We start from the raw sequence: 13,516 nt of genomic DNA on the forward strand, positions 1-13,516 counted from the left end.
GGCCCAAAAAGCCTGGCCCGAGTCAAGCCTGGCAGCGGGCTCAAGGCCGGGCTCGGAGCGTAGTCAAGCCCAAGCCCGGCCCGGAAGCCCAGGCTTGGGTGTGCTGGCTCCGTTACCGTTCCCTGAGTTCAGAATAAGGAGAGAGCGACCTAATATGCACATAGAAGACAAAATGTAGATATTCTAGATGTAACGGCTCTCGCCGAGCACGATTGTGCGTCACCATCTGGTGCCTGCCGTAGGCGCACGCCCGTGGACTTCGCTGCAACTCGACTTATTCCGCAGGTGTAGATCTTCTGGAGGTTATAATTTAGTGAGTACATGCAGTATTAATCTACTACACCCAAATACATTCCCTTTTGATAGCACCGGAACACTCGTTGTATTGTGAGCAAGCCCGGGCTTAAGCCCAAGGGCTCGGGCTCGGCTCGGGCTCAGGGCTCGGCTCGACGTCGTCACAAGCCCAAGCCCGGGCTTTGAGCCCAAGCCGGGCCCGCACATCACTAATCAGTACAATAAGCTGCTTATTGTGCGGAGATTGCTCGTACCAAAGCAAAGACCTTCGCAAGGTCCTCAGGCTTAATATGCTTGTAGCCGCCCTTTAAGTTAATAGATGCGGCGTGAGCGCAGTGGCGAATGGTAGCCTAGTACATTAGTGAGCGTGAGGTCAACATTGATGGTAATCAAAAGCAGCCTGGACGATACGCACCAGAATGACGTTGTACTTCAACATCTGGATTTCCAACTCTCCAAGACCCATCTTCTCTCGCGGATGAAAGCTGTTCCTGCCACCTCCCGCACTACCCTTAGGCCTAGAGATTGAACCGGCAGGGACACCGCCAGCTCCTGCAGCTTGAGCGCCGGCAGCAGCTGCAACAGCAGCCTGAGCCCGAGCTAACTCAGCTATAACATTAATACTGTAAGTAGTACTCTTGGTCATCAATAGACAGAGCCACATACCCTGTAAGTTTTGGATAATGATTTCCGTGTTTGCAGCAATGGGGCCTGGCTGAGTTGCAGCAGGGTAGGCGGCAGCTGGCTGGATGTTTGTGTCATGAATATTACACATTCCAGATAGTTCTCCCGGATTCCATAGTATTCTTTCACTTTCTATACACCTCCGTATATTTGTAGGATACTCTAGATATTCAGTCTGACATGTATATAAGGAGCTTGTACTGCTCAATAACAAGCCAGACTCGAGCTGGTCTTTTCTCACTCACATTCCTCTCGTCTGTCTCCTCAGCATTATTGTAGCTCAGTCCAGTTGGATTGTTAGTTGCTGACATTAGCTCGAGTCTCCACCAACTGCCCTACGACGATCCTCGTCACTCCCACACTAACCATCACCCATCTCCACACGACGATCCACCCTATACGCACATCCAACTCTCACCCTAAATCCTAACCCTACCAAACTCTACCGCATCAAGACCCGGACCCCTGGAACCCCTCTCCGTGCATTTGCACAACTTTTACCATATCACATTCCCGAAGTCACCTCTGTAATCACTAGCCCTTAGGTGGCTAGACAGAGCTCTGTCCAATTAGAATTGTACACTGCCCTACCATAGGTGGTGTTTAGTGATGTGCAGGCCTGGCTTGGGCTCAAAGCCCGGGCTTGGGCTTGTGGCAACGTCGAGCCGAGCCCTGAGCCCGAGCCGAGTCCGAGCCTGGCCCAAGCTGCAGGCTTAAGCCCGTGCTTGCTCACAGTATAATGGGTATTGTGGTGCTATGAAAAGGGAGTATGTTTGGATGTAGTAGATTATTGCTGCATGTACTCACTGAATTCAGCCTCCAGAAGACGTACGCTTGCAGAATAAGTCGAGTCGCAATGGAGCCCACGAGCGCGCATCTATGGCAGACACCAGACGATGATGCACAGTCGTGCTCGGCGGGAACCGTCGAGTCTAGAATATCCATATCATGTCTGGTATGTACATATTAGATCTCTCTCACCTTATTCTGAACTCAGAGGACAGTAACAGAGCCAGTGCACCCAAGCCTGGGCTTTCGGGCCAGGCTTGGGCTTGACTACGCTCCGAGCCCGGCCTTGAGCCCACTGCCAGGCTTGGCTCGGGTCAGGCTTTTTGGGCCGGGCTTGGCGGGCTCGTGGGCTTTGAGGCCCGGCCCGCACATCACTAGTGGTGTTAAACGCTTTGTGCAGCGCAAGCGGATATTCCTGAGTACGACGTGGCAACCAGTTGTGACCGGGCATCGGAAAAGCAGTAGCAGTTAGATCAGCGATCCCTTTGAGGGCGTCGGACCGAAGAGACACAATTGCTCTTTGGGCTGCTACAATATCTCTAGATCTGTATTACAATTAGCGTTTCGGTTCTTATTCAGAAATTCCCATCTCTGGCAAATTCTACCCCTGATCTGGTCGTTACAACATGATTAGTCCCAGGGTTTGTTGCAAACAGCTTCACAGATCCAATAGCACATGACCGCGCTTTTTTGTGACTGCAGAGGATATCTACATCGGGTACTAGGAGACAGATTCATCTACAGATGCGACGATCGCACACGATACTGCGTGCAACAGCCGTGCCCACACTCCCCACAAATTAGTACTCGTTGTCCACGGTGTCAAAAAGGACTACGCGGAGAACTAGTAACCAGAGTAACCGCAGGAGCACCTTAAGAATCCCTCGCAACCCTGCAACCCGAAGCATCTGGTTCAGAACCCAGACCCAGACGAGACACTCTCGAATTGGTCACTGACCATCTTCGCTCAATTGCCCTTGGAGAATCTGAAGCACCACCAGAGGGCCCACCAAACCCCGTGGAAGAAGCCGTAGAAGATTCTGAAGCCTCGAACCCACCTTCCCGACGTTCTCCCACCCCACCTTCATCTTCATCCAATTCCGGCGCGATGGCCGAGAATCAAGACAGTGCCGCATTCCTAAATGGAAGCGCAATGAAGCCCGATGCCTTCGACGGCACAAAATCCAAGTACATTGCTTGGAAGACGCAGATAAAATTGTACGTAGTCACACAAAGAAAGCGGCTACCAGAACAATTTGACAGAGTCCTCATGATCTTGTCTTACATGAAAGGTGGACATGCGGGCGAATACGTTGCCACGTTCATGAAGAAGTACAACACGGTGTAGAAGGGTTTTCAGCGCCAACACCAAGAACTTACATTTACCTTCTTTCCGCATGTACACAGATGGTGGACGGTGGCTTGACCAGGAAGACAGGACGTAGGTGACGCCGCAAGTGACGGAGTACCCCGCGACCTGAGGGCGGCAGGAACGCGCATGTAAATAGGGGCCCGCTGTGCGCGAGCATGCCGAGTCATTGCCTGTCGGAGCGGCGCGCCATTCCGGAAGCCTGACGCCACTACTTCGTTTTCCATCGCATTCGCAGGTTCTTCCCCAATAGAGACCCTTTCGTTAACGTTTACCTTCACTTTCCGTACACATAGACCTCCGGCCGAGAGCACGGCAGCGGAGCAGCGCTCGCATGTATATTAAAGGCGACCTCCCGCCGTCGAATGGAGCAAGCTCCCCTTTCCCCCACCTTCACCTCTAAAGTCTGCCCCTCCGAGCTTCGGGCACATCCTAAGAGCATCGAGAATACACTCGCGAGAGCGTGAGACGAGGTTCGCCCGCGACAAGTGTGGGCACGAGCATTTAAGTAAGAGTCTTATTAGATCGTTCATTGAGCTTAGTTACGCGTTTAGATATCGAGTTTAGTCATCGGCCGTTTCCTCCCCACACGTAAAGCCCCGCATATATCGAGCGCCGACCCGTACGTAGAATCCTCCTCCACAACGGACGAAAATGCCGTGATACAGACCACGAATACACTATGGGAAGACCTAGATAGGCACTTCCTAATCGACGAGCAGACCAAAGCATATGATCGGCTCCAAGCAATGCAGATGGGAACGCTGTCGGCACAAGAGTTTTTCTTGAAGTTTGAGTTGTGCACCTTCCAGGCAAATATTCACGACTTCGAAGCGCACTTCCGAGGACTTAAGTCGCTTCTAGAAAAAGCACTCCGGGCCGACATCATTCGGCTTCTGTACAACTCCTCGGAGGAACTCCCAACCACCTACACGCTCTACAAGTTATAGGTCGCGCGCATCGACCTTAACCAGCAACAATACCGTAGAAGGAACCCACAGTCCCAATGACAGGGACAGTTCCAGCCGAGACAGCAGCAGGTGCAGAACACACCACGAGCACAAACTAATGCACCAGCGCCAGCAGCTTCTACAACACCAGTTCAGACACGACGTGACAGAACTGGTGTCACCTTTGGCGGCAGAGGACAACCGATGGAGTTAGATCAGGCGTGACGCCAAGGTCTCTGCTTCCGATGTGGTCAACAGGGTCACATATCATGAAATTGCCCTAATCGACAGCAAGCCCAACAAGTACGGGCCGTGGAAACCCCTGTAGCTCCCACTACCAATGCATTCACGCCACTCGCATCGCTTAACGAAGCTCCTGCCGCGACGGCAGAACCATTTGACTGGAAAACGGCAATTCGCAAAGAAATTCGCGTGGCCATGAAGGGTTTTGCAAGCGGTCAGCCGGGTGCGTAGCTGAGTTGACCGAAGAGAATTTCACAAACTATCTGTGTTCTTGGTTTGGAGTTCCCATGTATATACAAAAGAAAGGGGCGTCCGCAGAGCGGCGCGGAGAGGTTCAACCCTCTTGCTTAATTCCTCTGAATAAAAAATTATCTCCTACCTCGAATCAGACTGAATCTACGCAGTGGCAGCGTCACACCCCATGGACAGCGGCATGGATCCGCCAATGGATAGTCAGCAAAGACAAAGCAGCGCTTAGATTGTTGACAGAATGGGTACACTCAAAGAAGAGTGTTGACGCCTCCGAAGCCTGTATGAACCAAATCAGGCAAATGAAAGAAGAAGAAGCAATCGACTTCTTGAATGAATTATGAAAGCAGCCTCGATTTATCCAAGGAAGGAAGAGGACACAGATGGACGTCCCAATGATCATCACTACCCTGGACACGCAGCAGCGTTTGTCAGTCAAAGCGTTATTGGACACAGAATGTACTGGATCTTCTATTGATGCGCAGTTTGTCCGCGATGACAACATTGCTACAAATAAACTGCCATCACCAATCTCTGTCTATAACGCAGACGGAACACATAATGCCAGAGGTGCTATCACTGACTTTGTTGAATTAAGAGTGGAAATTCAGGACCACGTTGACTGACTTCCGTTTGCCGTTACAAATCTGGGGAAGACTCTGATCTTCCTTGGATATGAGTGGTCACAGATTCACAATCCATCTATCGATTGGCAGGAACAAGTCATTTAATTTGATTGGTGCCCGATTACCTGCAAATATGCCGCCCAATTAATTGATATCGATGCCGATCACGAAGAGCCCAGCGATTCGGAAGCTCGCTTAGAAGAAGGAGATAGAATCTTTATTCTTGACCACGAAACTTACTTTGCTACGGAAGTAGCGCATATTTGCACCACGGCCACTGATCTAGCCATCAAAGAGAGTCTGAAACACGAGACTAAGACATTTGAAAACACCGTCCCAAGTCACTATCACGATTACTCCAATGTGTTTAGCAAAGAAGACTTTGATTCTCTACCACAAAGAAGACCATGGGATCATGCAATCAAACTCACACCAGGCGCGCAACCAATCAGCTGCAAGGTCTACCCAATCTTGGTGAACAAACAAAAAGAACTTGACAAGTTCATAGAAGAGAACCTCAGAACCAGAAGAATCTGACCCTCGAAATCCCCGTGGGCTTCTCCCTTCTTCTTTGTCAAAAAGAAAGACGGACGTCTTCAACCCGTGCAAGATTATTGGAAGCTGAACAAGCTGACAATTAAGAATCGCTACCCACTTCCTTTAATACAAGAACTAGTAGACAAGTTGAAGCAGGCACGATACTTTACAAAATTGGACGTTCGATGGGGATACAACAATATTTGCATCAAAGAAGGCGATGAAGAAAAAGCTGCCTTCCTTACCAATCGAGGACTGTTCAAACCACTAGTTATGTTTTTCAGTCTCACAAACTTTCCAGCTACGTTCCAAACCATGATGAACGATATATTCCGAGACCTCATTAGTCAAGGACACGTAGTAGTCTACTTGGACGATATCATGATTTTCACTCAAGATCTGAAAGAACACCGTCAGATCACGCGGCAAGTTCTACAAATCTTGAGGGAACACAAACTTTACCTAAAACCGGAAAAGTGCGAGTTCGAGAAAACAGAAGTTGAATACCTGGGTACGATAGTAGGAAAGGGCGTCGTCCACATGGACCCAGTCAAGATAGAAGGAGTTGTCAATTGGCCTCGACCCGAGTGCAAACGAGATATCCAAGCATTCCTTGGCTTCACCAACTTCTACCAAAGATGTATTCGAGACTACAGCAAAATTGCGAAGCCACTTAGTTCATTAACAGGAAATGCTACCTTCAAATGGACTATCGAACAAGAAGTGGCATTCACGAGCCTGAAAGACGCACTCTGCTCCGCACCAGTATTGGCCATATCCAATGACGACAACTCCTATCGCGTAGAATGTGACGCATCGGACTTTGCCGTAGGAGCTGAATTAGCCCAGAAGCAAGATGGCAAATGGAAGCCCGTCGCTTATCTATCCAAAGCTATGACAGCAGCCGAAAGAAATTACGAGATTTACGATAAGGAACTTCTCGCAACCATGACTAGTCTTGACGAGTGGCGCCAGTATCTCATGGGCACCCGGCATCCGTTTGAAATATGGACGGACCACAAGAACTTAGAATACTTCCGGAAGCCACAAAGACTCAATCGATGACAAGCTTGATGGGTAACCAAATTAGCTGAGTATCACTACTCGCTACATCATAAACCTGGAAAGACAAATGGCAAGGCCGATGGGCTGTCTCGACAGAAGAGACAATGCAGGAAAAGAGGATAATTCAGATATCGTGCTATTAAAACCAGAACATTTCCGTGCCCTAATCCGTAGTACTGTATTTAGTTTAGAAGGGATCAACCAGGACTGGGTCGCAGAAATTAAAAAATACAAAAAGAACCAAGATTCGCTAGTTACCGTAGCTTTACAGAACAAGGACAAAGACTGGAACAAAGATAGCACCGGACTCGTGACGTGGAAAAACCGTATCTACGTACCGGTAAATAGGAAACTCCGCGAACAGATTATTGTTCATCACCATGATACCCCATTGGCCGGACACCCCGATCAATACAAAACACACGAAATGGTCACGCGTAACTACTGGTGGCCTAAAATTCGAGAAGACATCTGAAAGTACGTTGCTGGATGCAAGAAATGCCAGAAGACCAAGGTTCACACAACACGACCTACCGGACTTCTCTTCCCCAACGAAGTCCCTATGCAACCCTGGGAAATAATCTCTGTAGATAAGATAGGAGTATTACCAGAGTCCTTTGGGTACAACACTATTCTCGTAGTCGTCTGCATATACTCCAAGCAGATAATCACAATACCGAGTAACATTGAACTCAATGCCGAGGGATGGGGAAAAGCACTTCGCGACCATGTGGTGGCACATCACAGACTACCCCGAAAGATCATCAGTGACAGGGGCACTGAATTCAAGAACAAGTTCATCTCCGAACTATACCGATTGCTTGGAATCGAAGCCAATCCCTCTACCGCGTATCACCCTCAGACCGATGGACAAATGGAACGTATCAATCGTGAGATAGAACAATATCTCCGATTATTCATTAACTACCGACAAGCAGATTGGGCCAAATGGCTGCCACTTGCGGCCTTTTCATACAACAATAAAGTCCATTCATTCACTGGGTATACTCCATTCTTCATCAATAAAGGGTACCACCCTTATGAAGGAACCCAACCGGTGTGAGAAGGACTAAGCAAAAATGTCCAACAGTTTGTCAATAGAATGAATCGAGTACGCAAAGACACTAGCGCGGCCATCAGTCTAGCGCAGGAATCCATGAAGTGCTTCTACGACAGAAAGAGAAAGAGCGGGCCGGAGTACAAAGTTGGGGATAAGGTCTGGCTAGAAAGGATAAACATCCGAACAGACAGGCCAATGAAAAAGCTCGACGATAAGTGGTATGGACCCTTCAAGGTCAAACGCAAAGTTGGCGCTTCCGCCTACGAATTGGAACTCCCACGTCAATGGAAACAACACTCTGTTTTCAATAAAAGCCTTCTCAGTCCCTTCAAAGAACCCACATACCCCTCACAGCGACGTGAACCGATAGTTTCTGACCTCGTAAATGGCGAGAAAGAATGGGAAGTCGAAGAAATTCTTGACTCCCGTTGTGATCGAAACGGAAACCTGGAGTATCAGGTACTCTGGAAGAACAGCCTCCACGGCGATCGCCGTTCCTGGGAATCACGAGCGAACTTGACTAATTGTCAGGAACTCCTTCAGGAATTCCATGCTAGACGTCCTGACAAACCCGCGCCTATGACGATTCGAATCCTCCCTTTATTAACACAACCTGTTCACATGCTCACGCGTGATACCACTCTTTTGGTACAATGGATGGGTGGGATTCCCCCGAAACAAGGATCTGAAGAATCTGCCGGGCTTGATCTTTATTCGGCTGAAAGCGTTAAGATACCAGCACGAGATCGCAAGATTGTCAGCACCAGCATAGCGATGTGTGCCCCTCACGGAATCTATGCGCAAATTGCACCACAAAGTGGATTAGCAGTCAAAGGGATAGATGTCGGTGCTGGAGTTGTAGATCGAGATTACACTGGAGAAGTGCGCATGGTGTTGATTAATTCCATCAATCAATCCTTTCAGGTACGTGCCGGCAATCGGATCGCACAAGTCATTTTAGAACGCATTGCATCATGCAATATCAAGGAGGTGTCAAGTTTAACAGAAACCCAACAAGGATCAGGAGGCTTAGGATCAACTGGTAAATAATCGTGAGGACACGATTCTAGACGGGGGGGGGTAATGTCATGAATATTACACATTCCAGATGGTTCTCCCGGATTCCATAGTATTCTTTCACTTTCTATACACCTCCGTATATTTGTAGGATACTCTAGATATTCAGTCTGACATGTATATAAGGAGCTTGTACTGCTCAATAACAAGCCAGACTCGAGCTGGTCTTTCCTCACTCACATTCCTCTCGTCTGTCTCCTCAGCATTGTTGTAGCTCAGTCCAGTTGGATTGTTAGTTGCTGACAGTTTGTAGGCTGGATGGAGGCCAGTTGGGCAATGGCAGGCTGGGTGACTGCTGGCTGGATGCCTGCAGACTCGATGATAGCTGGCTGGGTAGTATCCAATCAGGTAATGGTTGGCTGAGTGGCTTGAAGTTGAGTGCCGGTGAGCTGTGTATCAGCCGGATGGGCAGCAGCAACAGTAGTGGTCTTGGAGGCGCAAAGGCGAGGCTTTGGAGCTGCTGCTGGGGCCTTATTCTAAGTCCAGGGCCAATGTATAATCCGGTCAGTACAAGGATAGGTCATTAGGACAAGCGACAAACCTGGTTTTTACCAGTACTCTTTCAAGGCATAGCAAAATAAGCCACTGTCAGAGGAAAAGACCCAGTTAAAATACCAAGAAGCAGAGAAGAAGTTTGGGGGAATGGAAAGAGCATGGTGGAGAGAGCATCACCTTATATATGGCCTTGCTGTCGGAGTCCTGTGATGAGCATGTTGAATTTTGCTCAACAACAAGATGGCATGACTGACGCGACCGACGTGATGCAGCAACAAACATGGTGTGTGTTTCAGCCTCAGCTCCTCAGAGTTAAGAGTTCCACTACTCTCTAAATTTGACCACCAGCAGCCTCCTCTTTGACAATACATCTTATACACACTCACTTGATGTTCCATGGGTCGAAAATGCTCCAAAGAAGTAATGCTTTCGCTGCCGAGCAGCAAGTCGAAGAGGCGGCCAAGATCAAAGGTGCTCTGTCCACACTGCGACCAGTTAGTTTTCAGCCAAACCTGTATCAACCACATGAAATTGAAGACGGGAACACCTGCCTTATGTGCTGCTGCTGTAACATACTTCACTCAATTTGATGAAGCTACTGCAGATGGAAGCTCTATCAAACCTTCGCAGATCAACACACCTGGCACAGTCCTTCGAGAGCCACTCAGAGTCAGATTTGGCAGAGGAGGAGGAAGAGTTTGTTGAGGTAATGGGAGACCTTCAACTGGATGGCTTGGAGGATAGCTGGAGAGAGCTTGAGCTGGGTGAGAAGGATGAAGATGGTCTATATCTGCATCAGTGGCTGAGTGAAACGTTTGAGTGTGAGCTCATAGAATTTGGTACGCACCAACTGACCCCATGCTGTACCACCTCTACTAAGGCCATGCACAGGCACCCAGCTCAGCTCTAGGGATCAGGCCATTTTTTGGGCGTACGTGTACAAGGTTAAGGCCCGTCTGATGTGTGAAGCATTTGCCATGCTTCCGTGCGCTTTTGATGGTATCATCGATTCCTCTGAGGACAAAGTCAGCTCTCGTGCTGTTTTTCTCTCTGGTCTTGATCCTGTTCTCTATGACTGCTGCCCCCAATTATGCTGCTGCTATGTCGGTCCTCACCGAGACTGCCAAGTATGTCCCTACTGTGGCGAACCATGTTACAATGCTGCTCAGCACCCGCGCAAAACCTTCACCTATATTCCCATCATTCCTCGCCTCTCTGCCATGGTTTGCAACAGTGACAGTGCCATAAAAATGCAGTATCATGCTGGTTTCACATCCTCACCCCCTCTTCATAACCCTCCTGGTCTTATTTGCGAGCAAGAGCGCCAACGAACTGGGCTCGGCAAGCCTGGAATATGCTACTGCCCCAGTGCAGTCAAGAATATCTTTGACGGATGCCAGTACCGAGCATTGCGAAATACTCCTGTTGCCATTGATGGACAAGCACAAGGCCATGCTCACTTCTCTGACTGGCGAGATATTGCCTTGGGTCTTTCGACTGACAGTTTCGCACCGTTCAAGCGGAAGAAGCACATGTGCTGGCCATTAATCCTCTATAACTACAACTTACCACCTGGAGAACGATTCCATCATGAGAACATCATCTGCGCTGGCATCATACCTGGACCAAAGAAGCCTCACGGCTCTGACTCATTTCTTTGGCCACTGGTTGAGGAGTTGGTTCGGTTGGCAGCAGGAGTTCTGGCTATGGACGGAGACTCACTCAGACAGTTTGCACTCCATGTTTATTTGCTTCTGGCTGATGGTGATATTTCTGCTGTTGCTATGCTGATAAGAATGAAGGGCCAGAACGCATAGTCACCATGTTGAATGTGCAACATCAAGGGTGTTCTTAGCCTTCGGGAGGAAGGCAGCAACAAGCGGCGAGTATATTACATCCCCTTTGACCGGTCACGGCATCCATCAGTGCAATCCAAGCCCTTCGCGATCAAGAAATATGTCCCTCTCAACCTCCCACTTTGTAGCCATGCAGAGACTCCTGAGCAGGGTCCCCTTGTTCAAGAGAGCCCAACTGCCGCAGAGGAACAGTGTCGTGCCATGTGATTTGAAGTCAATGGGCTTCCACTTCTTCATGCCCTAAGCTCTATATCTTTCCCCAACTCATTTCCATTCGACTTCATGCATCTTTTCTGGGAGAACATGCTTTCAAAATTGGTGCTGCTTTGGACTGGTGCATTCAAGGGTCTTGATGAAGGCGCAGGATCCTACAAGCTTGATAAGAATGTCTGGAAGGCTATCGGTGCCACAACAGCAAAGTCAGGCTCGACGATCCCATCAGCATATGGCCCACGGCTTTCCAACATCAAGAGTGAACGCCACCTGTATACCGCAGATATGTGGTCCTTTTGGGCTTTGTTCTTGGGGCCATCACTTTTGTGGCAGAAGTTTTCGGACATCAAATATTACAACCATTTTGTTGCACTAGTCGAGCTACTCACTATATGCCTACAATTTGAGCTCACGCAAGATGACATAATGAAGGTGCGGCTCGGCTTTGCTGACTGGGTCGTGAAGTATGAAGAGTATGTTTTGACAACTGACTTGTATCTTCAGATCAGAGCTAACATATGTGCAATGAGCAGGTACTACTATCAGCTTGATCTGGAACGCCTCTGCACTTGTGTACTCACCATTCACGGGCTACTCCATATCTTTGACGATATTGTTGCTCTCGGCCCAAGCTGGATCTATTGGGTGTTTGCAATGGAGCAGTTCTGTGGTCGGCTTCAGCAGAACATTCAAAACTGACAGTTTCCATATGCTAACCTTGCTACATTTGTTGTTGCTGATGCATGCCTAAAGCAGTTGGGACTGAAGTACAACATTGCACAGATGTTATCGCTTAAACCACCAACAAACCGACTGGTGCGCAGATAAGTGTCTGTCAAAGGCTGTACGTATAGCATATTTATCTTGAATATGGCTCATATGCAATTCTTTTTAGATTCAACATATGTACTTTTACTGCTGCATCTGCCAAAGGGCTCCGTTTCTGAGCCCCAGCTGCTGCGCCAAATTTCCCTCTGTCTTGCAACTTGTTTCAATGTCACTCTTTTGATTGCAAAGCACCATGTTAAAGCAAACCGTATCAAGCTGTTTGGCAAGGTCCGGCGGCTCAATGGTGGTGACATGATGTGCACTTTGGAAATGGTGTCCACAAGTGATGACCATCATGATGCTACATACATTCGGGTGAGTTACAGCTGACTAGATATAACTAGTCAATTTATAAGATTGTAATTATCTAACATGGTGTGCATCAGTATCAAATTCTTGAAGACCATAATGCGCGGCACCGAATTCTCGAAGACCATAATGCGTGGCACTGCAATGCGCCCAAAGTCTTTGAGCTCATTTCACACTTCGCACAGCTTGTCAACATCATTGTCGTTCATCTACTGCCCATTACCAACTTCCATCTTGACAAGCCATTCACTCTTGTGCTTGCTGAGGTGCAAACGTGCAAGACCGACACATTCTGCAACACGCTGCTGGGCATATCATGCTACTAGGACCTTGCGCCACCAGAGGTCATTGATGTGACTTGTGTGCAGTGTCTCGTTGGTCAACTGAAGCTCTCGGATGGTGCGCGGCCCATTTGGGCTGTTATCAACTGCAGCGGCGGGCTGGCAAGGGCTGCTTGGGCCGGCGAGAATGCTACATAGTGATTTTCCACAAACGAGAGTCGCATGTGGATATTTACCAGTATCGTATTTAATTTCGCCATGTACTCTACTTAGTTTGGAATCAGCGCTTTCTCCCAGAAATCCACATCGCCAGATCTCACCCACTTTTTGGGCGGTTCGGGACTTTTCGCCGGATGCCATGGCAAAAATACGGGGTTCTGAACTCCATAGTGCGTGGCACAGCCGCACTATGTGGTTTCCAGAGCTCTACGAGAATGGTACCTCTCCAGAGAAAGGAGATGTCGGCTACATACATCAGGAACGTTTCTGACGCCTGTTTAACGTAACCAAGTGTCCGGAAGAACATAGCAAGCGGCCACCCTACAGCTATACTGTACTGAAGTATGATGACAAACTCAACTTCACCATATG

At 48.6% G+C, this 13,516-nt stretch overlaps 3 protein-coding genes across 3 annotated transcripts; 2 read left to right on the forward strand and 1 right to left on the reverse strand.

Moving 5' to 3' along the window:
• Positions 1-524: 524 nt before the first annotated feature.
• PHACADRAFT_191101 (uncharacterized protein) lies at positions 525-1,069 on the reverse strand (the record flags this gene model as incomplete). Its single annotated transcript, XM_007391291.1, has 3 exons — positions 525-644; positions 710-903; positions 961-1,069. The coding sequence occupies 3 exons, from the start codon at positions 1,067-1,069 to the stop codon at positions 525-527; spliced, it is 423 nt and encodes a 140-aa protein (XP_007391353.1).
• An 8,776-nt stretch (positions 1,070-9,845) lies between these two features.
• Positions 9,846-10,686, forward strand: PHACADRAFT_25022 (uncharacterized protein; the record flags this gene model as incomplete). The annotated part of the gene is made up of 4 exons (XM_007391228.1): positions 9,846-9,932; positions 10,034-10,277; positions 10,330-10,423; positions 10,458-10,686. 4 exons carry the CDS (start codon positions 9,846-9,848, stop codon positions 10,684-10,686), a joined length of 654 nt encoding a protein of 217 aa, XP_007391290.1.
• Positions 10,687-11,576: 890 nt separating this feature from the next.
• On the forward strand, positions 11,577-12,206 carry PHACADRAFT_191103 (uncharacterized protein; the record flags this gene model as incomplete). The annotated part of the gene is made up of 2 exons (XM_007391292.1): positions 11,577-11,980; positions 12,041-12,206. 2 exons carry the CDS (start codon positions 11,577-11,579, stop codon positions 12,204-12,206), a joined length of 570 nt encoding a protein of 189 aa, XP_007391354.1.
• Positions 12,207-13,516: the final 1,310 nt, after the last annotated feature.

Source organism: Phanerochaete carnosa (assembly GCF_000300595.1).
Source record: "Phanerochaete carnosa HHB-10118-sp unplaced genomic scaffold PHACAscaffold_2, whole genome shotgun sequence".
Classification (NCBI taxonomy): Eukaryota; Fungi; Basidiomycota; class Agaricomycetes; order Polyporales; family Phanerochaetaceae; genus Phanerochaete; species Phanerochaete carnosa.